The sequence below is a fragment of the Erythrolamprus reginae genome, chromosome Z, assembly GCF_031021105.1.
Source record: "Erythrolamprus reginae isolate rEryReg1 chromosome Z, rEryReg1.hap1, whole genome shotgun sequence".
NCBI lineage: Eukaryota > Metazoa > Chordata > Lepidosauria > Squamata > Dipsadidae > Erythrolamprus > Erythrolamprus reginae.
Window position 1 is genome coordinate 134479838 of NC_091963.1, and position 23373 is coordinate 134503210.

Sequence of the window (23373 nt, forward strand, 5' to 3'; positions counted from 1 at the left end):
TAGGTAGTGTAAAGCCTCTTATTTCTTTTATATCTTCTAATATACTTAATTTTATTCTTGCCTTTTTACCTTGCCAAAGAAATTTTCTAACTATTGTTGTTAAATCCTTAAAAAATCCCCCCCTGGATTTATAGGTAAAACTTGAAATAAAAACAATATCCTAGGTAAAACATTCATCTTAATTGTTGAAATTCTCCCAATGAAGGACAATTTCAAATTATTCCATGTTTCTAAATATTTTTTAATTTCATCAATCAGTTTTATATAATTATCATTTTTTAAGGATATAGTCTTAGAGGTGATCCAGATTCCTAAATACTTTACTTTCTTAGCTATCTTCATACGTGTAATATATTCTAATTGTCTTTTCTGTGATTCTGTCATATTTTTAACTACTAATTGTGTCTTATTTCTATTTATTTTTAAGCCTGCAAATTTACCATATTCTTCTATCATTTCAGTCAAATTAAGTATTGTTGTTATAGGATTTTCGGCTATAAAAGTCAAATCATCTGCAAAAGCTTGTACTTTGTATGTTTCTTTCCCTATAGTTACTCTGAATTTTATTATTTGTTCTTATCTTTATCAACAAAACTTCCAAAGATAAAATAAACAGTAAGGGTGAGATCGGGCAGCCCTATCTCACACCTTTATAAATTTCAAATTTTTCCAATTGTTCGTTATTTAGCATAATTTTTGCCATTTGCTTCGAGTATATGGTGTCAATTACATTAACAAATTTTGTCCCGAATCTCATTTTATTTAATTGCATTTTAATAAATGTCCAATCTACATTGTCGAAAGCTTTTTTTGCATCTAAAAACATTAGTGACATTTATCTTCCTGGACGTTGTTCATAATATTCTAGTGTATTGATAATCGTTCTGAGATTATTTTTTATTTGTCTGCCTGGTAGAAAACCATTCTGATCTTCATGTATCTTCTTGTCTAAAATCTTTTTAAGTCTTGCTGCCTAAATAGAAGTAAATATTTTATAGTCAACATTTAATAAAGATATAGGTCTATAATTTTGTATCTTATCTTTGTCTGAACCAGATTTGTGTATTAATGTTATTAGAGACTGACCAGGATTTAGGTATTCTACCATCCATTATAATGTCGTTAAAGATTTCTAACATGTTGTTCAATTCAATTCAATTCAATTTATTAGATTTGTATGCTGCCCCTCTCCGAAGACTTGGGGCGGCTCACAACAATGACAAAAACAATATTATAATGGCACAAATCTAATATTAAAAATAACTAAACACCCTATCATAATTAAAAACCAAACAGCACATACATACCAAACATAAATTATAATGAGCCTGGGGGAAGATGTCTCAACTCCCCCATGCCTGGTGGTATAGGTGGGTCTTAAGTAGTTTACGAAAGGCAAGGAGGGTGGGGGCAGTTCTAATCTCCAGGGGGAGTTGATTCCAGAGGGCCGGGGCCACCACAGAGAAGGCTTTTCCCCTGGGGCCCGCCAGACGATATTGTTTAGTCGACGGGACCCGGAGAAGGCCAACTCTGTGGGACCTTATCGGCCGCTGGGATTCGTGCGGTAGCAGGCAGTTCCGGAGGTACTCTGGTCCAATGCCATGTAGGGCTTTAAGTAAAGGTCATGACCAACACTTTGAATTGTGACCGGAAACTAATCGGCAGCCAACGCAGGCCACGGAGTGTTGTAGAAACGTGGGCGAATCTGGGAAGCCCCACGATGGCTCTTGCGGCCGCGTTCTGCACGATCTGGAGTTTCCAAACACTTTTCAAAGGTAGCCCCATGTAAAGAGCATTGCAGTAATCGAATCTCGAGGTGATGAGGGCATGAGTGACTGTGAGCAATGACTTCCTGTCCAAATAGGGCCGCAACTAGTGCACCAGGTGAACCTGGGCAAACACCCTCCTCGCCACAGCCGAAAAATGATGTTCCAATGTCAGCTGTGAATCGAGGACGCCCAAGTTGTGCACCCCCTCTGAGGGGGTCAATAATTCCCCCCCCCAGGGTGATGGACAGACAGATGGAATTGTCCTTGGGAGACAAGACCCACAGCCACTCCGTCTTGTCTGAGTTGAGTTTGTTGACACCCATCCAGGCCCCAACAGCCTCCAGGCACCGGCACATCACTTCCACTGCTTTGTTGACTGGACATGGGGTGGAACAATTTCAACTTCCCATTCCAGCAATCCAATCAGCTTTATGAATCCTAGCAATAGCACTTAGACTTCTATACTGCTTCATAGTATCATCTAAGCCAGTGATTTTCAACCTTTTTAAAGCCGCGGCACATTTTTTACATTTACAAAATCCTGGGGCACACCACCAGCCAAAATGACACAAAATGACACTCTAACACAGTACATATTATACATATAGTTAATAATATACACCATCAGGAGAAACATAACCAGCTGAGGCTGAGGCTTCATCTAGTGGTGGCAACATTTACCTCCAGACAGTCCTGACCAGGATTATAAATTGGAGCCATGGGGAGAAGTAGCAGCCTCAACCACTCACCGCGGCCATACAATGACAAGTGCACGGCAGCCCCAGCGGGGACCTTCCTGGGCGTGGATGAGAGGCGGCCTGCTATTGGTTCCTTGCTAGTGGTCGGGATGAATCCTAGAAGGTGATTGGTCAGTGAGCGTTCCCTGTGCCTCCACTCTTCCTGTCGCTGATAGCTGGAGGGATTGTGAGGGGAATGTTTATGTTCGGATGGAGGCGGCTGGCGGCGGGCCGGATAAATGGCCTCTGTGGACCATATCCAACACGCAGGCCGTAGCTTGGGGACCCATGTTTAATTTCCCCACGGCACACCTGACCATGTCTCACGGCACACTAGTGTGCCCCGGCACACTGGTTGAAAAACACTGATCTAAGCAGTTTACATATTTTTATTTCTTTATTTCTTTTGTCAAGTACGTTTTAGTGGTATACAGAGACATAATATATTATTATTATATATATTATTTTATTATAATATATTAATAATATAATACATAATAATATAATGATATAATACATTATATTATTGTCATATTTTATATATATAAATATCTAAACATATCTAAAATATTATACGTGTGTGTGTGTTTTTGTAGATTTTCACAGTACAGGTATGAAGGTCTTGGCATATATATTTATATATAATATTTTTTGATATTTTATATTATAAAAATAATAGTATTGTCAGCATATTGCCTCCAACAGGACAAGTATGAAAGGCTGAGCCAGCCCTCTGCCAAATGGGACCCGAATTGCCTTTCAGAATGAATTATTTTCTTTTTTCTTTATTAAATTTGTTTTCTGCCCATCTTGCTGCAATGCGATTTCCCGTCTTTTCTACTAGATTCCAAAGATACTTAACCAGAAGAGCCCTTTACTCCTCCACTCGAAATAGCATACCCTATGAGACTAGACTTTCAATCCTGGGCCTAGAAAGTTTAGAACTAAGACGCCTTAAACAAGATCTAAGTATTGCCCACAAGATCATATGCTGCAACGTCCTGCCTGTCGGCGACTACTTCAGCTTCAACCACAACAACACAAGAGCACACAACAGATTTAAACTTAATATTAACCGCTCCAAACTTGACTGTAAAAAATATGACTTCAGTAACCGAGTTGTCGAAGCGTGGAACTCATTACCGGACTCCATAGTGTCATCCCCAAACCCCCAACACTTTACCCTTAGATTATCTACGGTTGACCTATCCAGATTCCTAAGAGGTCAGTAAGGGGTGAGTACAAGTGCACTAGAGTGCCTTCCGTCCCCTGTCCTATTGCTCTCCTATATCTCCTATATCTCTTCTTCTATTCTTTCATTGATATATTCTATTCCTATATCTTCTTTTCTATTATTTCTTAGATATATTTTACTATGAGTATCTCCTCCATAACCTTCATCATGTATTTTACTATGTGTATATTGATATACTGTATACCCACTAAAACCCTCATTGTGTATTGGACAAAATAAATAAATAAAATAAATAGTTTTACTCTAGCATGTTATGTGAATGCGATTCATATTTTCTCAACCTAATGCCCACTAATCCAGATGTTTCATCAATAGCCAGATGTGGCTTTTGGGTCAGGTCAAGATAAACTTGAACACTCCTTATTTTAGGACGTTTCTGCAGGGATGGTGTTTTGCAAGCAAAAAGTGTCCTCCTGAATAGGATCGCACTTTGGGGATGGCAATTACATATACCCTGAATAAAGTAGCCCTATGTAATGTGCTCAAGCAGTTCTCCGTACTTTGCCCCACAATACCTTCTCCCCCGGATTTCACTATTTATTTCTGTTTCCATTCTCCTCCACCGCCATAATTACTTTCGCTTTCCATTTCTCTGTGAAGAAAGGCTGGATCCTATTAAAGGGCGTGCACACGTTTCCGCTGCCTTCACTCTGCTGCTGATTGGGTGGAGAAAGAGCCGGTTGGATCCTTTCGTGTTCAGAAGCGACGGAGCATCCCTGAATTACCGAACAGCCTGAAAATTGGGAGCGGTAGGCAGGTAATAACGGGGAGCAGCGTGCCAGGTTTTGGGGGGAGAGGTAAAGAGAAGAGGGGGTAGAACGGTTCAAGAAAGGAGGGCAGGATCCGAGCCAGTTTATCTAACCACGTTTCCCCTAAACTCAATTAGTCCAATCGTGAGGCCGGAATAGTTTGGACTTTGGAGCACCGATTTGCTTCGGCCATAAACTTGGCACAGATTATTTTAATTTCTAGAAGGTGAGCACTATTTTTAAAAAAGGCAATTAGAAAAGAAAAACCTCTACAATAAATAGCCTTGCTACCACTGTTCCCTCGGCGGAGCCAGGCGCCCTTCATCCCCGCCCGACAGCTGCAATCGACAACCTACATGGGAGGGGGGAGAGAAACCCCCTCCTCCAGTCACCTATTTACCTGCGCAGCCAACAGCAGCGCGAGGTAAAGAGGGGGAAAGTGAGAGGGGGGGAATGTGAGAGAGAAAAGGAGAAAGAGAAAAATGAGAAAATGTTGGAGGAGAGGAAGAATAAACAAATGAGAGAGAGAAGGAAAAAGAGGGAGAGGGAAGAGAAAAACAGAAATGAAAGGGAGAGAGTGAGAGAGAAATGAGGGCAAAAGAGGGAGAAAAAGAGAGATGAGAAAATGATGGAGGCAGAGAATGAGGAAAAATAGAGAAACAAAAAAGGGAAGTGACACGGTTCCGGTCGAAATCAAAGTTTGAGACCCTGTAAAAATTTTCCCTGCATATCTGAAACTTGAAATTTCACGAGTTTGCATCATTTCAGGGGTTCTCTCTATGAGAATTTTTTTGGGTGGGTGGGGGCTTCTTTCTTGCTGAAAAAAAATAGGCTTAAAGTTCTGTTCCCAGGTCACCCTGACCCAGCGGAAAATTCTTCATTTGAAGTGCTTATGTTTGGTCAATTTGAAAACTTTTTTCACTTGGAAAGTAGTCCGAACATTTCTGCACACAATGATATGAAAATTGATCTGAAAAAAAAATGCTTATTGGGTTTTTTTAATCATAAAAGGCAGTTTCCCTTTTTTGTGAACTTTTTTTTCAATTTATAGATTGCTTAGCCTGCAAAATGCATTCAATTTTACTAAAGTTGGTGTGGGATTGGTAGTTTGAACATTTCTGAACATAAGAAAAATATAAATGAACTGAAAAAAATTATGCTTATTGGGTTTTTAAAATCAGAAATAAGGCCTCACCCCCCCCAAAAAAAATGCTTGCAACCATTTTCACTTTAAAATTTTTAAGGCTCCAAATCAGAAATATTTTTAATATCTTAGGCATTGATTTACTAAATTTAACATTGCTGACCATCATAAAAATATTTTTTTGAGGGGTGGGGGCTAACTTTTTTCTGGGCAAAATTTTACCTACACTTGTACTGTTCCCGGGTCTATTTGACCTGAGACAAAAAAATTCTTTTCGGTACTTAAATTTGGTCTTTTTGAAAACCTTTTTCCACTGGGAAACTAGTTTGAACATTTCTGAACAAAATGATATGACAATTGAACGAAAAAAAATGCTTATTGGGTTTTTTTAATCATAAAAGGCAGTTTCCCTTTTTTGTGAACTTTTTTTTCAATTTATAGATTGCTTAGCCTGCAAAATGCATTCAATTTTACTAAAGTTGGTGTGGGATTGGTAGTTTGAACATTTCTGAACATAAGAAAAATATAAATGAACTGAAAAAAATTATGCTTATTGGGTTTTTAAAATCAGAAATAAGGCCTCACCCCCCCAAAAAAATGCTTGCAACCATTTTCACTTTAAATTTTTTAAGGCTCCAGATCAGAAATATTTTTAATATCTTAGGCATTGATTTACTAAATTTAACATTGCTGACCATCATAAAAATATTTTTTTGAGGGGTGGGGGCTAACTTTTTTCTGGGCAAAATTTTACCTACACTTGTACTGTTCCCAGGTCTATTTGACCTGAGACAAAAAAATTCTTTTCGGTACTTAAATTTGGTCTTTTTGAAAACTTTTTTCCACTGGGAAACTAGTTTGAACATTTCTGAACAAAATGATATGACAATTGAACGGAAAATAATGATGCTTATTGGTTTATTTTGATCAAAAAGCCCCCCATTTTTGAGCATTTTGTGTCAGTTTATATTTTTTTTTAGGCTACAAATTTCCAAGGGATTTCCCCCCAAAAGGTTTGATATGCAAAATGGAACATTCCTGATCATAAGAAAAATATAAATGAATGGAAAAACTTTGGTTTATTTTCACATATAAGATCATATGGTCTTATACTAGAATATAAGCCTACTTGAGTATAAGCCTATTTGAGTATAAGCATGGGGGCCCATTTATGAGCAAAATAAACCAATAAGCATGAATTTTTTCAGTTCAATTTTCATTTCATTGTGTGTAGAAATGTTCAAACTTGTTTCCAAGTGAAAAAAGCTTTCAAAAAGACCAAATATAAGTACTGTACCTAAAATGAAAAATTTGCGGTCCGGGTCAAATAGACCCGGGCACAGAACTTTAGGATGTGTTTTTGAACAGAACAGCAGTGTTAAATCATGGTAAAAAACACCCAAAGAAGAAGAAAGAAAAACAGGAAATAGAGGCAAATGAGAGAGAAGGGAGACAGAAATGAGAGATTGAGAGAGGGGGGAGAGAGAGGGAGAAGAGGGAAACAAATGAGAGGGAGAAGAAAGAGAGAAACAGAAATGAAAGTAAGAGGAAATGAGAGCAAAAAGGGAGGAGAAACAAATGAGAGAGAGAAGTGGGGGGAGAGGGAGAGGTACATAGAAATGGGGGGGGGAGAATGAGAAAGAGGGAAAAGAGAGAAAGAAAGAAAAGGGAAAGAGAGGGAGGGAAAAGAGAGAAATGGAGAGGAAGGAAGGAGGGAAAGGAAGGAAGGCCACATTAAAAATCAAATTGCCCCCCTATGAATTTATTTGCACTCAGTTCAAATTAATAGGTATGATTATGTTATGCTTGTATTTCATTTTGTATATTTTCATCTTTTTGTTCCTGCAGGTTTGAAGATGTCTCAAAAGCAGAGAAAAAAGTAAGGAAGAATATCAGTGGTGAAATCTAAAAAAATTCCCTACCATTTCTGTGGGTGTGGCTTGGTGAGGTGTGGCTTGGTGGTCATGAGACTAGATGGGCATGGCTTGGGGTCATGATCATGTGACCGGGTGAGCTCAAAAACCAACTCTCATACACAAAAGCCACACAACTGATGCACACAATGCAAGAACAGCTGATTTCATAGAAAAAGCTTCTTTTGAATTGGTTGCATTTTGCAACAAGCAGGAACCTCACAGAATTACACCAAGCTCAAAAACCAATTATCACACTTTGCACAAAAATAACACAAAAGCTACACAACTGACTCACACACAATCTAGAAGCAGCTGCACTTCACACAAAATAGCCCCTGCAACAAGCAGGAAACTCACAAAGTCAGTTCCAACAAATAGGAAGGTTTTTAAAAAATGCTTATTTTATGTATACTGAGAGCATATGCACCAAGACAAATTCCTTGTGTGTCCAATCACACTTGGCCAATAAAAATTCTATTCTATTTCAAAAAGGTTTAAAAAAAAAAGTTTCATCAGATGTGACAACCAGCAGTGTCATGCAATCTTTGGATGAACTTTTTTCTACTTTTTAAAAGCATTTTTTTTACTACCGGTTCCAGCAAACTGGGCCAAACTGGTAGCATTTCACCCCTGAAGTATATGTTTGTGTCATGTCTGTGTGTGTGTGTTTAGGTGTCTGAAAGGAGAGAGAGAGAGGAGGCAGAAGGATTATGGAAAGATTATGTACTTCTCCCCAGATCCTCTCTCATTGCTACAATATTCTTTTAGGGTGGCCCAAACTTTCTTATATATCTTTCTGTTTCTTTTTTTCTATGTTCTGTTAGGATCCTAAAATGCCCAGAGTTTTTGGAGGGAGGGGGCAGTGGCCAGGTAGAAACAGAACTAACATAAATTTAATTCTAAATAACTGGTTTATATATATGGATATATACACTGCTCAAAAAAAAAAAGGGAACACTTAACACAGTATAACTCCAAGTAAATCAAACTTCTGTGAAATCAAACTGTCCATTTAGGAAGCAAGACTGATTGACAGTCAATTTCACATGCTGTTGTGCACATTCAACTTTGCACAAAACAAAGTATTCAATGAAATTCATTCAGGTCTAGGATGTGTTATTTGAGAGTTCCCTTTATTTTTTTTGAGCAGTATATTTAATGTTTCTAGCCTGCTTTTTTCACCAACCGCAATTTTAGATCAGGCCTTGAACAGAGTTCATATCATTCTCCCTAGTGAATTGAAGAGGGGTACTTCAGATCTAGTGGTTAAAACACCAGCCTAGAAAGCAAGAGACTGAGTTCAAGTCCTGCCTTAGCCATGAATGCCAGCTGGATAACTGGGTCAGTTTCTCTCTCAGACGAACCCACCTCACAGGGTTGTTGTGGGAAAAGTAGGAGAAGGAAGATGTGTTGTGTATGTTTGACAACTTGAAATATTTGAAACAACTTTTTTGTTCTGGCTGTTTTAAAGAAGAGAAAAGAGGTTAATTGCTCCTATAATATTCAAGAGGTTGACAAAGCAGAGGTTAACTGCTCCTATAATATTTTTAGAGCATGTTCATGTATAGTAGCTAATATTACCTTCTTCCATCCAATTAAATATTATAATTTGGCAATATTTTGGAAGGCTGTTGGAGGTCATGCCCAAGGCTTGTGTGGGATCAAACTGAGTTGTCCACTGATCATAACTCTATTTTAGCAATTTATCAAATTTAGAGATGGCCTATTTCACTCTCAGACCCTTAGTTCTAAACTTGGAATCCCCTTGTTAGAATAGCCTTAGAGAAATGGTGATGGCCTAAATGTAGCCAGAATATGATTTGTTAATGGCTTAATGTGTTGCATGAATGCAACTACATAAACCAGAGCTGACTACTAAATATTCCTGATAAACCCTGCCTGCCATCCAGTGAAGCAAACTGTTTATTGAGGAGGTTGATAATTCACAATTTAAATCTATGGTTATTCCTTGTCTGGTTTTAATCATGAATTATCTTTCTTGCTCGTATAATTTTATGGGGTGTTGCATTTGTACAGGTAGTTTTCATCTTAATGGGTATAATTGGGGACCAGAATTTTTATGATTGCACAAGACAGTGGTGGAATAAACCATACCCAATTTTATGACCCCCCCCCCCATGGTTGTTAAGCAAACATTGCAATTGTGAAGTGATCATGTCTTCATTAAGCAAATCTGCCTTCCTCAATGCCTTTTTGGGGTGGGTTACACTTATCTTCGCCACTGGTTTGCATTGTGACATTTTGTGCCTTGCATATGCTACGCTCGTACAAGTGTGTCCCCTGCTTCCGCACATGCTCAGTAGCTATAATCAGCCCGAAACATAGGCAGGAGTTGATCTGCTGTGCTTCCGGTGAAGGAATAAAGGCAAGTACAGTGGTACCTCTACTTAAGAACTTAACTCATTCCGTAACCAGGTTCTTAAGTAGAAAAGTTTGTAAATAGAAGCAATTTTTCCCATAGGAATCAATGTAAAAGCAAATAATGCGTGCAAACCCATTAGGAAAGAAATAAAAGCTCGGAATTTGGGTGGGAGGAGGAGGAGGAAGAAGAGGAGGACAGTCGTTGCCAAAGGAAGAAGGGGAGGTGAGGGGAATAAAAAAAAATCCAAAACTTTAAGGCTTAAAAAAAAAAAGAGGGACCCTGAGGTGGCAAGGAGGAGCACACACCTCCCATACATTGCGTGAAGCTGCCTCCCATACACTGCGCCAGAGAGAGAAGCCCAGGGGGAATGATAGGAAACTGGCCGGGCCTTCGTGCTGCTCTCAAATTTCCTGGAAATTTTTCCGGGGTCATGTTCTTAAGTAGAAAATGGTTCTTAAGAAGAGGCAAAAAGAACACCCGGTTCTTATCTAGAAAAGTTCCTAAGTAGAGGCTTTCTTAGGGAGAGGTACCACTGTATAAACCACTGTATAAAGCAGCAGCAGAAGGAAAAACTTCCAAACTATAAAAAAAAAATCAGATCTTTTTTTAACAAAGATGATGGCGCCACAGACCGGTACTGACAAACCGGATCCATGAGGCCATCCTAACATCACCCAGCGGGTTGCTACTGGTTGGGGCCATCTGGTCCGAAGAACCTTGAAGAACTCACCTCTTGTCGGAAACTGGCTAGGAAAGTTGCAAGTAGCAATCCCATGACACTGGGAAAGCTGCAACCTTTGTAAAACCATGTTTGTTGCAAGCACCTGAATTTTTAAAAATATGACACTGCACCGTTTGTGAGTGCAAGGATGGGTCGGAATTAATTTCTTACATTGCCACTGTAACTTGGAATGATTGCTAAATCCTCACAAGGTGATTCTAAGGTTGGAAATAAGGGTCTGAGATTGAGATGGGCCACCTCTAATTTAAAGAGTTGGTCATTACCTATAAAGCCTTACATGGCGTAGGACCCAGGTTACTTACGGGACCTTCTTCTGCCTCATGTATCCCAGCAGCTGGTTGGGTCCCACAGTTTTGGCCTTCTCCAGGTCCTGTCAGCTAAGCAATGCCAACTGCGGGGCCTAGAGGAAGGGCCTTCTCTGTGGCTGCCCCAGCCCTCTGGAACAAACTCCCTCCAGAGATCCGCACCATCCCCACCCTCCTGGCCTTTCGAAAGGCTTTAAAAACTCACCTTTGTCAGCAGGCCTTGGTCTGGTTGAGAATATGACTGATTGTAGTTAGAATGGTTGTGAATGCTTGGATTTGTTTTTGTGTTTTTAATATCTTGGGGTTTTAAACATTGGTTCTAGGTTGGGTTTCTTCTGTTATATTTTGTATTGTATTTTATTCTTATTTTTGTAAGCTGCCCTGATTTTGTGAAGAAGGGCGATATAGAAATCCAACAAAACAAAATAGAATAAAATAAAAATAAAATAAAATAATGGCTATAAGTTAAGAACTACATGTATTGTTTCTATCTTCTCATACTTCTGCCTTTATTAAAGGCAGGATCACTCCCCTTTCTCCCCAATCCTTTATGGGAAAAAAGTGATTGAAAACTTGGCATTCTCAAGATGCTATTAAACTGCAGTTGCCAGCATTTCCAGACAGAATCAACAGCAATAAAAGAATTATTGTTCCTATCGTTTCTGCAGGGCCACAAACGCCTATGCTGGCTTTAGATAGATGGAGTAGCTACACAATGTATTTGAACAGGCATTGCTAGAAGTTGCCTATTAGAAGATCCATGCGTAATGGACCTTACAAACATTGTATCTGAAATTTGTCTCTCTTTCAGGAAGGGCTTTCGGCAGAAACCGCCACCTATCCTCAAGTATTTACAGGGTATCCTTCGCAAATACCCAGATGGAGGGCAGATATTAAAGGTGGGTTTGTGAGAGTTGTTAAGCACTGGATTTTTTTTTGTCTTTGGAAATACTGGTAGAGGAGTAGATTGCAACTACTTTGTCCATTCATTGATTCATTGATTCATTCATTCCATCACATTTATATAACTGCTTCTCTCATACGTGGAATCCAATTTATCTGGAAACTATTTTTGGTATGTTTTGGTTAATTGGTTTAATTTGATTAATATGCATATAAAAATGAGTGCAATGTTGCATTATGATGCAAAAGAACATGATTTCTAATTTTAGAATATTCCACAATGTATTTGCCAGCAATATCTAAAGAGCATTATTGTTTTCCACGTGAAAGAAAAGTAAGGAAATTTGTCCTTTTATGTATAATTGTTTAACAATATTGCTGAAAAATTCAGGCTATGGTAAGCCTTCTAGATAATTCAAGCTATGGTCAGCTTCTCTGGGTAATTTGGGACTTAATGCTAAGTAAGTATAATTATCTGTTAATCTATGTATTATTTCAACTTGCCTTATATAATTGGAAACTATTGAAGGAATGACTAGAATTAAAGTACATGTGAAAGAGAGGCGTAATTATACATTCAGTTTATAATGGGAATTTAGAACTGTTAGGCTAAGGGATATGTTGACAGCTGCAATTCCCACCCTATGTAGGTCAATAGGTTAGGAAAGTCTGATGTTTTGGGATGGAAGCCATTTGGGTTAGGTATATTTTCATATAATTATTTCATTTAGTCATATAATAATATACTGGTAGACCCCCTCCTACTGACTGCCTCGTTTTTTAGAAGTGCTGAAAAATAACTTTACAACCAGTGCCTACTTTTACAATCTTGCAGCAGTTTCATTTACATGATCACCATTATAGTCGGCATGCATTGTGCTGTGTCTTATCTGGTTTTCTTTCTCCTCCCTGAGGATTGGAGAGAAAAGGGTTGCAAGAGAGTAAAGCAGACACATGAAGAGTATAGGAAGCTGTTTGTGTAGCCCTGAGTACCATTATATTGCTTTGAGTGTATATTCACTATTGTGTGCTTGCTTACTCTCTTGTAATCCCTTCCTATCCAATGAATCTAAATATAAATGCTACTTCTCTTGATGCTACTCATCCCAGGACCGGGCGAGCATTCCAAAGACCAGGGAAGTGAGAAAAGGGAAAGTATAATATAGTCACATGATTTCCCACTAGGGATCACTTCACTTAGCGGCAAAGCTGGTGGTCCCTTGTTCAGTAAACAAGGGCTATCTGTACACGAATAAATGCACTTACATTTCAACTGCACTTTTAGTCTCTTATGTTTATCACAGTGAGGAATTTTTGTGGATGAAAACTGAAGGAGATGAGATGAAGACTAAAAATTGGGTGGCATAAAAGTAGAATCAATCAAACAATCCAACAAACAAAGTCCCAGCAAATTCCACGTCTTTTGGGAGAGAGTCAGGCAGGGATAAGTAGCATTTCATCTCAGATGAACTTTAAAGGATGGTGTATTTGTAAAGGCACAGCTTAATATTTACCGGCTACCTGAATCAGTTTTCTGCTTCTTCTCAAAGGAATTGATCCAGAATGCAGATGATGCAATTGCTGAAGAAGTGATTTTACTCTATGATGAACGGAGTTTTGGAACACAAAGCCTTTTCTCCGATGGATTGGCCAACACCCAAGGTATTGATCAGAACATTAACCTTAACCCAGAAATAATTCCAGCTGTCAACTGGAGGTGGGTGGGCGGGTCCTGATGGGGGAGATCTATATTATGTGGCTTGAGATGCAAACTTCCTGCCACAAAGACCTGTGATCCATATTTAACTGATAGAAGGGAAATTGTATGTATTATTGCACAAGGAGATTGTACATGAAGTCCTCAATTTACGAGGACTCGAGCCACAAATTTTGAACTGCAGCAGCTGCCAAAAAAGCCAACACAGTTCTAAGCTGCATTATCAGGGATAGAATTAAGATAATGTGAAGTTTTATAATACTACTTTATAAGGCCTTGGGAAGGCCACACTTGGAATACTGCATTCAGTTTTGGTTATCATGATGTAAAAAGAATGTTGTGACTCTAGAAAGAATGCAGAGAAGAGCGACAAAGCTGATTAGGGTATTGGAGGCTAAAATATGTGAAGAACGGTTGCAAGAACTGGGCATGGCTAGTTTAATGAAAGGAAGGATCAGGGGTGACATAACAGTGTTCCAGTATCTCAGGGGTTGCCAGAAAGAAGAGGGAGTCAAGCACCTGGGAGTAGAACAAGAAGCAATGGGTGGAAACTAAACAAGGAGAGAAGTAACTTAGAGCTAAGGAGAAATTTTCTGACAGTTAGAACAGTTAATCAGTGGAACAGCTTGCCTCCAGAAGTTGTGAATGCCTCAGCACTGGAAGTTTTAAAGCAGACGTTGGATAACCATTTCTCTGAAGTAGTGTTGGGTTCCTGCCTAAACAGGGGGGCCCTTCCAACGCTGTTATTCTATTCTGTTTTGTGCTGTTCTTTTCTGTGCTACGCTATGCTACCCTATCCGCTCCAAGTCTTCGGAGAGGGGTGGCATACAAATCTAATAAATTATTATTAATTATTACTATTCTACCTTGCTCTATTTTAAGCTGTAATCCAAGGGCTATCTGTATGAGTTCTTAAAAGGGAATGTTGAAAATAAACTAGTTTGGGGGGATTATTTCCAGCAGGCTCCTCATGGACAGATGATTCCCCCCTCTCTCTATCCTCCCCCCACTCCCGCCCTCTTTCACTCCCTCTCTCCATCTGTACTGAAGTTCTGTATAATCTATATCCAAATAACATGGGTGATGCTTAGAGCAATAGTACTTAGACTTATATACAGTGTCATGGTGCTTTACAGCCTTCTCTGAGTGGTTTACAGAGTCAGCATATTGCCCCAAACAATTTACCCACGTTGAAAGGATGGAAGGCTGAGTCGATCTTGAACCTGGTGACATTCAAACAGCCAAACTGAGCAACTGGCAGTCAGCAGAAACAGCCTGCAGTGCTACACTTTAACTAATATGCCACCTCAGCTCTTAAGACCAAACCACACATTTAGTTTGTAACACTGAGATCACAATGTTTGGTTACCAATGGCTGTTTTTTTAGCTGACTGATAGGCAATTATTTTGCTTTCGGCACCTCTACCTGTGACCTTGATGGCAATCAAGATGTTTCCATGTTGGTTTTGGCAAATAAGCAAGTTTCTTTTCACCCCAAACGCCGAAACTTCATTCATTCATTCATTCATTCATTCATTCATTCATTCATTCATTCATTCATTCATTCATTCATTCATTCATTCGATTTTTATGCTGCCCACTCCCTAGGGACTCTGGACAGTTCACAACCAAAAATAAACATACAAAAATACCAGAAACCTATAAAAACAATTAAAGTAAAACAATGAAACCCAGGCATACCATTGATGGCCAAATCTTGATGGTTATCATCATCAAATCAACGGCTCCAAGCCTGCTGGAAAAGCCAGGTCTTTACCGCTTTCCAGAAGGCCAGTAGGGCTGGGGCTGTCCAGATCTCAGGAGGTAGCTGATTCCAGAGGGTCGGAGCCACCACAGAAAAGGCCCTCCCCCATGGACTTACCAGCTGACACCATTTAGTATCGGAGAAGACCAACACTGTGGACCCTTACCGGTCACTGGGAGCTATGTGGTAGAAGGCAATCTCAAAGATAGTCTGACCCTAAGCCATGTAGGGCTTTAAAGGTAATGACCAACTCCTTGAATTGCGTTCAGAGATGGATTGGGAGCCAGTGCAGTCCACGGAGATTGATGTAATGTGGGGGTAACTAGGTGCCCCCACAAACAGCTTGTGTCACTGCATTCTGGACCAACTAGTCTCCGGACACTCTTCAGGGGTAGCTCCATATATTGTGTTGCAATAATCGAGCCGTGAAGGGACAAGGGCATGAGTGGCTGTGAGAAGAGCCTCCTGATCCAAGTAGGGTCGCAATTGGTGCGCTAGGCGAATCCTAAATCACAGAACTAAATCATTAGTTTTGTGGTTTGCATCAGAACCTCTCAAGGGAGTTTGGGGCTCAGGTTTCTTTTCCCCATTAGTGGGAACTCTTTCTCCACTCTTTCCTTTCAAGGCTGGCTTCCTAAGTAGCTTTGCCAGTAAACCTTTTAGGACACAGCCACGTGGCAGCAAGGAAAGAGCATTTGCCCAGTGCAGAAGCTGGTAGAAAACAAAGCTCATGCAAAGTGTTTTTGTTAATATAAAAATGTTTTATTCTTTCTCCGCAGTTTTCATACGCATCAATGCACATACCTTAGAACAGTGTTTCCCAACTTTGGCAACTTGAAGATATCTGGACTTCAACTCCCAGAATTCCCCAGCCAGTGAATTGCCAAGTTGCCAAGGTTGGGAAACACTGTCTTAGAATATGTCAATGTACACAATTTTACTTTTTTATCAATCATTCTTAAATCAGTGTCTTAAATCAGTGCACCTATTATTTCTACTCACCAATCTGTTATTCTTCTTTTCTTTACACTCCCCTCCCTCTTTCTCCCTTTCTTCCCTCTACTTTCTTGCCCCTTCTCTTCCCCCTTCCTACTTCCTTCCACTCCTTCTCTTCCCCCTTCACCTTTCTACTTCCATTTTCTCCTTCTTTGCCTTTTCTTGAGTGAATCTTATTTGCGATTTTTGAACCCGGAAGTCAAAACACCATCTGCGCATGCGTGCCCTTTTTTTCTATGGGCACGCATGCGTAGATGGCGCCCGGCAGATCAGCTGCTGGGCGGCTTCCCTGGGTCTTCCCCCTCTTGCTGGCGGGAGGGCGAAGCCCCCCCCAGCACCCGCTCGCCCGCCCTTCGCCCGGGAAGTTCGCCAGGAGTCAGCGGAGAACGGCGCGCCTGTTTTAAAACGATCGGAGCTTTCCAATGAGTCCCGAAGACAAACGTCAAACTTCCGCGTTTGTCTTCGGGACTCATTGGAAAGCCGCGCGGGTGTTTTAAAACGTCCCCGCCGACATGGGGGGCTTGCTAGCACCCCCCCCAAACCCGGGTTGGGGGTTCGGGGGGGGTGCTAGCGAGCCCCCCATGTCGGCGGCGATGTTTTAAAACAGCCGCGCCGCCCCCAATCTTCGGCTCCTCACTAGCGCTGCGGAAGTTAAAAACACCATCTGCACATGCGCAGATGGTGTTTTTACTTCCGCAGCGCTACTTCGCGAAAACCCGCTCGTTGCGGGGGGTTCTGGAACGGAACCCTCGCAACGAGCGGGGGATCACTGTAATATTAATAATAATAACAACAACAACAACAACAATAATAATAATTAGTAATTAGTAATAATAATAAGGATGCCGCCCCTCTCCGGAGACTCAGAGCGGCTAGAAAAGGCTAGAAATGAAAAGTTATAGTTATAGTTTATTAGATTTGTATCCCACCCCTCTCCGAAGACTCGAGAGGAGGCCTAGGAAACGATCAGATGAGGGGCAGGAGCCCTCAGTGGCTTTAGGGTTGCAGAAAGAAACCAAGGAAAGGACCTGACTTAATGGATCAAGCAGTTACAAACGGCAGGTGGGAAGATTGCTTTCGGACTTCCAAGATTCAGTTAGTGTGGCCTTTTCTATAAGGTAGGTTTAGTTCACCTAGTCCTGTTTCCTGTCTGGCTTTACCTGGGCGTCCCTGCAGGAGCTGAAGAGCTACTGTTTGTTTTCCAGAAGATTGCAGACCTGCAGTAGGTAGCCCCACAAAATTGCTGCCCACAGCTTCAGCAGCAGGGCTGCAGAACAGATGTATAGGAGAATGACCTTGGTAGCCCTGGAAGAAGAGCTGTTGCCTAGGGAATGGTTAGATAAGAGAGGGGATATAGTCCATTCCTGTGTAATGGGTGCAGATTCTATTGGGCTGTGTGTGGGAGAGAGCAAGAAACCTGTACTTCCAAAGTTGCAAGGTTCTGTTAATATACAATAAAGTATTAAAAGGCACTAAAGGGTCCAAAAACGGTGGAAGGTCTTAAGGTTAAAACTTATCAGGAAAGACTTCCTGAACTCAATCTGTATAGTCTGGAGGACAGAAGGGAAAGGGGGGACATGATCGAAACATTTAAATACGACAGAGGTGGGTTTTAGGGAGCTTACGAAAGGCTAGGAGGGTGGGGGCAACTCTGATATCTGGGGGGAGTTGGTTCCAAAGGGTCGGGGCCGCCACAGAGAAGGCTCTTCCCCTGGGTCCCGCCAAACGACATTGTTTAGTTGACGGGACCCGGAGAAGGCCAACTCTGTGGGACCTAACCGGTCGCTGGTATTCGTGCGGCAGAAGGTGGTCCCGGAGATATTCTGGTCCGGTGCCATGAAGGGCTTTATAGGTCATAACCTATTATTATAAGATGGGACAGAGATAAACCTGGATAAGTCTACTGAAGTCTACCTTACTACAATTATTTATTTCTAAAATCCCAGTCCTGTTGGTTTTTTATTTGTCCTACCTGAAAGGCTGATAAGATACTCCTACACCACAGAATTAGATTATTTCATTATCTCAATTATGAGTGGGAATTTATAGACGGGAAGAATTATGGATGGGTGGATGGGATTTAAACTTCTATACTGCTTATATCTCCTAGAAGCAACTCTGGGTGGCTTGCAATCATAGAAATGATAAAACTTGAAAACAGTTAATATTAATACTCTAATTAATTTAAATTAATTTTAAACTGGCAGGATGGGAAGGAAAGGGAAGAAGATATGTATGGGGAGGAGGTGGAATTATCTTAATCCTTTAACCATCTCTAGAATCAGGGCCCAAGGCCAGTTGGTAGAGCCAGGTCTACAGGCCCTATTGAAAGTCAAAAATGTGGGATAGATTTCCCCCTGGAGACATAGTGTTCTCCCCGGCACAAGCCATGGCAGGAAAGACTTCTTGACCCCATCAGCTGGAATTCCTTAACCCACAGGATCTGCTGCGTGCTGCTTCAATTGGAGTGGTTGGGTGGGCCGATCCCACTGGGGTTCCTCAGATAGCCTGGACCCATTCCACGCAGGGCCTAAAAGCATGCATGTGTGAAGTAGTAGCAATAGCACTTGGACTTATATACCATTTCACTGTGCTTTACAGCCCTCTCTAAGCAGTTTACAGAATCAGCATATTGCCCCCAACAATCCTCATTTTACCCACCTCGGAAGGATGGAGGGCTGAGTCAATCTCGAGCCTGGTGAGATTCGAACTGCCAAATTGCAAGCAGCCATCAGATGTATCCTGCAGTACTGCACTCTAACCACTGTGCCATTTTGGCTCTTAAGAGGGAGGGTTCTTACTCCAGGAGCTGATGTAGTTCAGGTGTGGGAGGGTGCAATCTTGATTGATTGACAGTTTATGTTCTATGATTGGTTGGAGGGAACATTGACTGTCCTATTAGAATTCCCTGCAGACTTGCAGCATTCAGAAATGAAGAAGAGGAGTACATGGTGTAGAGGGGCCAGAAAGTGGCAAAAGTAGGCTGGGAAAATTTGGAGGTGGGATGCTACAAAGAAGAAACCCCTTTAATGACCCTATAATCCCTTACGTTAACAAAGGAATATGTTTGAATGTGTGTTTTTCCTCTCTTAGGACCTGCACTTCTGGCTTACAATAATGGCATTTTCACTGAGGATGACTGGGAGGGGATCAAAAGTCCCGGCATCAGTCACAAAGAGGATGACCCATCTACTGTTGGTAGATTTGGCTTAGGCTTCAATTCTGTCTACCATATTACCGGTGAGTAACTCTGCATGGCTTGATTTAGGAGAGAGCAAATATCAAAACTGACAGACATTTCTGAAAACATTCCTTGTGCATGGTTTTTCCTTCGACCGCCACTGCCAAAATTCTGAAGTGTTTTGAGAAAATGGAGTTCTGCACTTGTTTGTACAAATACCTGGAATGCAATACCTGACACTGTGGTTTCTTCCCCAAACCCCAAAAACTTTAACCTTAGACTATCTACAGTCGACCTCGCCCAGTGAAGGGCTACCAAACTTTTTACTACCACACTGTGGGCATGACTTATGCAGGACGGCCTGCATTTTCTTTCAACATCTTTCAGTGCAAATTGGGTGTTCTGGGGTGGAGCTCCATTTTTGCTACCCCACTGCGTTCCACCACGTCCGGACAGTAGCCCACCCCTGACCTCACCCCATTCCTAAGAGGTCTGCAAGGGGCGTGCATAAGTGCACCATTGTGCCTACTGTCCCTGTCTTACTGCCCTATTGCCTAATTTACTTGTACCTACTTTGCTTTTGTTTATGTCCATACCATACCTACTATCTTGTACATGTTTTGACAAAATAAATAAATCAAACAAACAAACAAACAAATAAATAAATAATGAAATCCAGCAAGACACATTCCCAGTATTTTAGATAAGGAAGGATTTTTTTGTCAAAAGTATTTTCTTTTTAAAATAAATTTAATTTGCTTTTGGTCTTTTCAACATCTTATATCATGAGCATTTGCTTTCTGAGTTTAATACAGTGATACCTCAAGATACGAACTTAATTGGTGCCGGGAGGAGGTTCGTAAGGTGAAAAGTTCGTAAGATGAAACATTGTTTCCCATAGGAATCAATGGAAAAGCAATTAATGCGTGAAAGCCCAAAACTGAGAAACCGGGAAGCCGGCCGCCACCACCAAAGGAGGCTTGAGCCTCCCTTTGCCCCACGCTGCTTCGCCCTGCCTGTTGTCCTGGGTGAAGTGCTGGGGGGAGGGAGTCAGGAAGGTCCTCCTGCTCCCCTCCCCAGCCAAAAACACAAAGACAGGCAGGGCGGAGCAGCGTGGAGCAAAGGGAGGCTGAAACCGCGGGCGGCTTCAGCTTCCTATTGCTCCGCGGGAGCGGCAGACCGCCTTTATATTTTTGGCTGGGGGGGGGAAGCAGGAGGCGCAGGATCGGGCCGGCGGTGGGCGCGCCGTGAGGTAGCAGGTCAGCATCCTGGGCGGCTGGGCGGAGGGCGAGGAGGCGCGGCCGAGCGGACCTGGCTCCGGCTAGACCTCCAGCGAGAATGGGGCCGGCAGTGGGCGCGGCGGCAGCGGTAGCGGCGAGGTTGCGTCCGATTCGGGGCTGGCGGCACCCAACGCAATGGGGAACATCGGCGCGGGAGGCAGGAGAGGACCGGGCGACTGGAGCAGCAGCGCGGCTTCTTTTTGCCTGGGAGGGAAGGTGAAATGCCGGCGGCTCTAGCAGCTGCTACGAGCGGCATTTCACCTTCCCTCCCAGGCAAAAAGATGCCGGAAAGAGGGGCACGCCTTCCGCCTGGGAAGTCCGGCCCCATCATCCCAGAATGCCGGCAACTTTTTGCCTGGGAGAGAAAGTGAAATGCCGCTCGTAGCAACTGCTATGAGCGGCATTTCACCTTCTCTCCCAGGCAAAAAGATGCTGGGGAGAGGGGCACGCCTTCCGCCTGGGAAGTCCGGCCCCATCATCCCAGAATGCCGGCAACTTTTTGCCTGGGAGAGAAAGTGAAATGCCGCTCCTAGCAGCTGCTACGAGCGGCATTTCATCTTCTCTCCCAGGCAAAAAGATGCCGGAGAGAGGGGCACGCCTTCCGCCTGGGAAGTCCGGCCCCATCATCCCAGAATGCCGGCAACTTTTTGCCTGGGAGAGAAAGTGAAATGCCGCTCCTAGCAGCTGCTACGAGCGGCATTTCATCTTCTCTCCCAGGCAAAAAGATGCCGGGGAGAGGGGCACGCCTTCCGCCTGGGAAGTCCGGCCCCATCACCCCAGAATGCCGGCAACTTTTTGCCTGGGAGAGAAAGTGAAATGCCGCTCCTAGCAGCTGCTACGAGCGGCATTTCATCTTCTCTCCCAGGCAAAAAGATGCCGGGGAGAGGGGCACGCCTTCTGCCTGGGAAGTCCGGCCCCATCATCCCAGAATGCCGGCAACTTTTTGCCTGGGAGAGAAAGTGAAATGCCGCTCCTAGCAGCTGCTACGAGCAGCATTTCATCTTCTCTCCCAGGCAAAAAGATGCCGGGGAGAGGGGCACGCCTTCCGCCTGGGAAGTCCGGCCCCATCATCCCAGAATGCCGGCAACTTTTTGCCTGGGAGAGAAAGTGAAATGCCGCTCCTAGCAGCTGCTACAAGCGGCATTTCATCTTCTCTCCCAGGCAAAAAGATGCCGGGGAGAGGGGCACGCCTTCCGCCTGGGATGTCCGGCCCCATCATCCCAGAATGCCGGCAACTTTTTGCCTGGGAGAGAAAGTGAAATGCCGCTCCTAGCAGCTGCTACGAGCGGCATTTCATCTTCTCTCCCAGGCAAAAAGATGCCGGGGAGAGGGGCACGCCTTCCGCCTGGGAAGTCCGGCCCCATCATCCCAGAATGCCGGCAACTTTTTGCCTGGGAGAGAAAGTGAAATGCCGCTCCTAGCAGCTGCTACAAGCGGCATTTCATCTTCTCTCCCAGGCAAAAAGATGCCGGGGAGAGGGGCACGCCTTCCGCCTGGGAAGTCCGGCCCCATCATCCCAGAATGCCGGCAACTTTTTGCCTGGGAGAGAAAGTGAAATGCCGCTCCTAGCAGCTGCTACGAGCGGCATTTCATCTTCTCTCCCAGGCAAAAAGATGCCGGGGAGAGGGGCACGCCTTCCGCCTGGGAAGTCCGGCCCCATCATCCCAGAATGCCGGCAACTTTTTGCCTGGGAGAGAAAGTGAAATGCCGCTCCTAGCAGCTGCTACGAGCGGCATTTCATCTTCTCTCCCAGGCAAAAAGATGCCGGGGAGAGGGGCACGCCTTCCGCCTGGGAAGTCCGGCCCCATCATCCCAGAATGCCGGCAACTTTTTGCCTGGGAGAGTCGGCTGCGGGCGGGAGGAAGGCGATTGTTCCGCTGCCGCCAGCAAGGCCTGGCTGGCAGCGGAAGATGTAACGGAGCCCACGGGGGATTCGCTTTCCTCCCGCCCGCAGCCGACTGACCGTGGGCTCCTTCGCAACCTCGGAGAGCTTCCAGGGCATGAAAGCTCATGAAAACCAGGAAGCTCTCCGAGGTCGGGAAGGAGCCCACGATCAGTCTTGGCTGTGGGCGGGAGGAAAGCGAATGCCACGGGGCTGGGCTCGGCTCCCCCCTCGGCTCCCCCCCTTACCAGCCCCGCCGCGGAACGCTCCATTCTGTTCCCTGCCGGCCTGATTGAGCGGCCGGCGGTCTCCATTCAGGGAACAGAATGGAGCCTTCCGCGGCGGGGCTGGTAAGAGGGGGAGCCGAGGGGGAAGCCGAGCCCAGCGTGGGCTCCTTCGCAACCTCGGAGAGCTTCCAGGGCATGAAAGCTCACAAAAACCAGGAAGCTCTCCGAGGTCGGGAAGGAGCCCACGATCAGTCTCGGCTGCGGGCGGGAGGAAAGCGAATGCCACGGGGCTGGGCTCGGCTCCCCCCTCGGCTCCCCCCCTTACCAGCCCCGCCGCGGAACGCTCCATTCTGTTCCCTGCCGGCCTGATTGAGCGGCCGGCGGTCTCCATTCAGGGAACAGAATGGAGCCTTCCGCGGCGG

General features: G+C 43.5%; 1 protein-coding gene across 1 annotated transcript in view; it reads left to right on the forward strand.

The window, feature by feature from the left end:
- Nucleotides 1–4433: 4433 nt before the first annotated feature.
- The window catches only part of LOC139175865 (sacsin-like), a 37991-nt gene continuing 19051 nt past the window's right edge, over nt 4434–23373 (forward strand). The window contains exons 1-5 of the mRNA XM_070767211.1: nt 4434–4518; nt 7503–7533; nt 11812–11899; nt 13454–13565; nt 19475–19621. Coding sequence (XP_070623312.1) covers nt 7511–7533; nt 11812–11899; nt 13454–13565; nt 19475–19621 — 370 coding nt within the window. The 5' untranslated portion in view covers nt 4434–4518; nt 7503–7510. The remainder of the gene's footprint in view (nt 4519–7502; nt 7534–11811; nt 11900–13453; nt 13566–19474; nt 19622–23373) is intronic.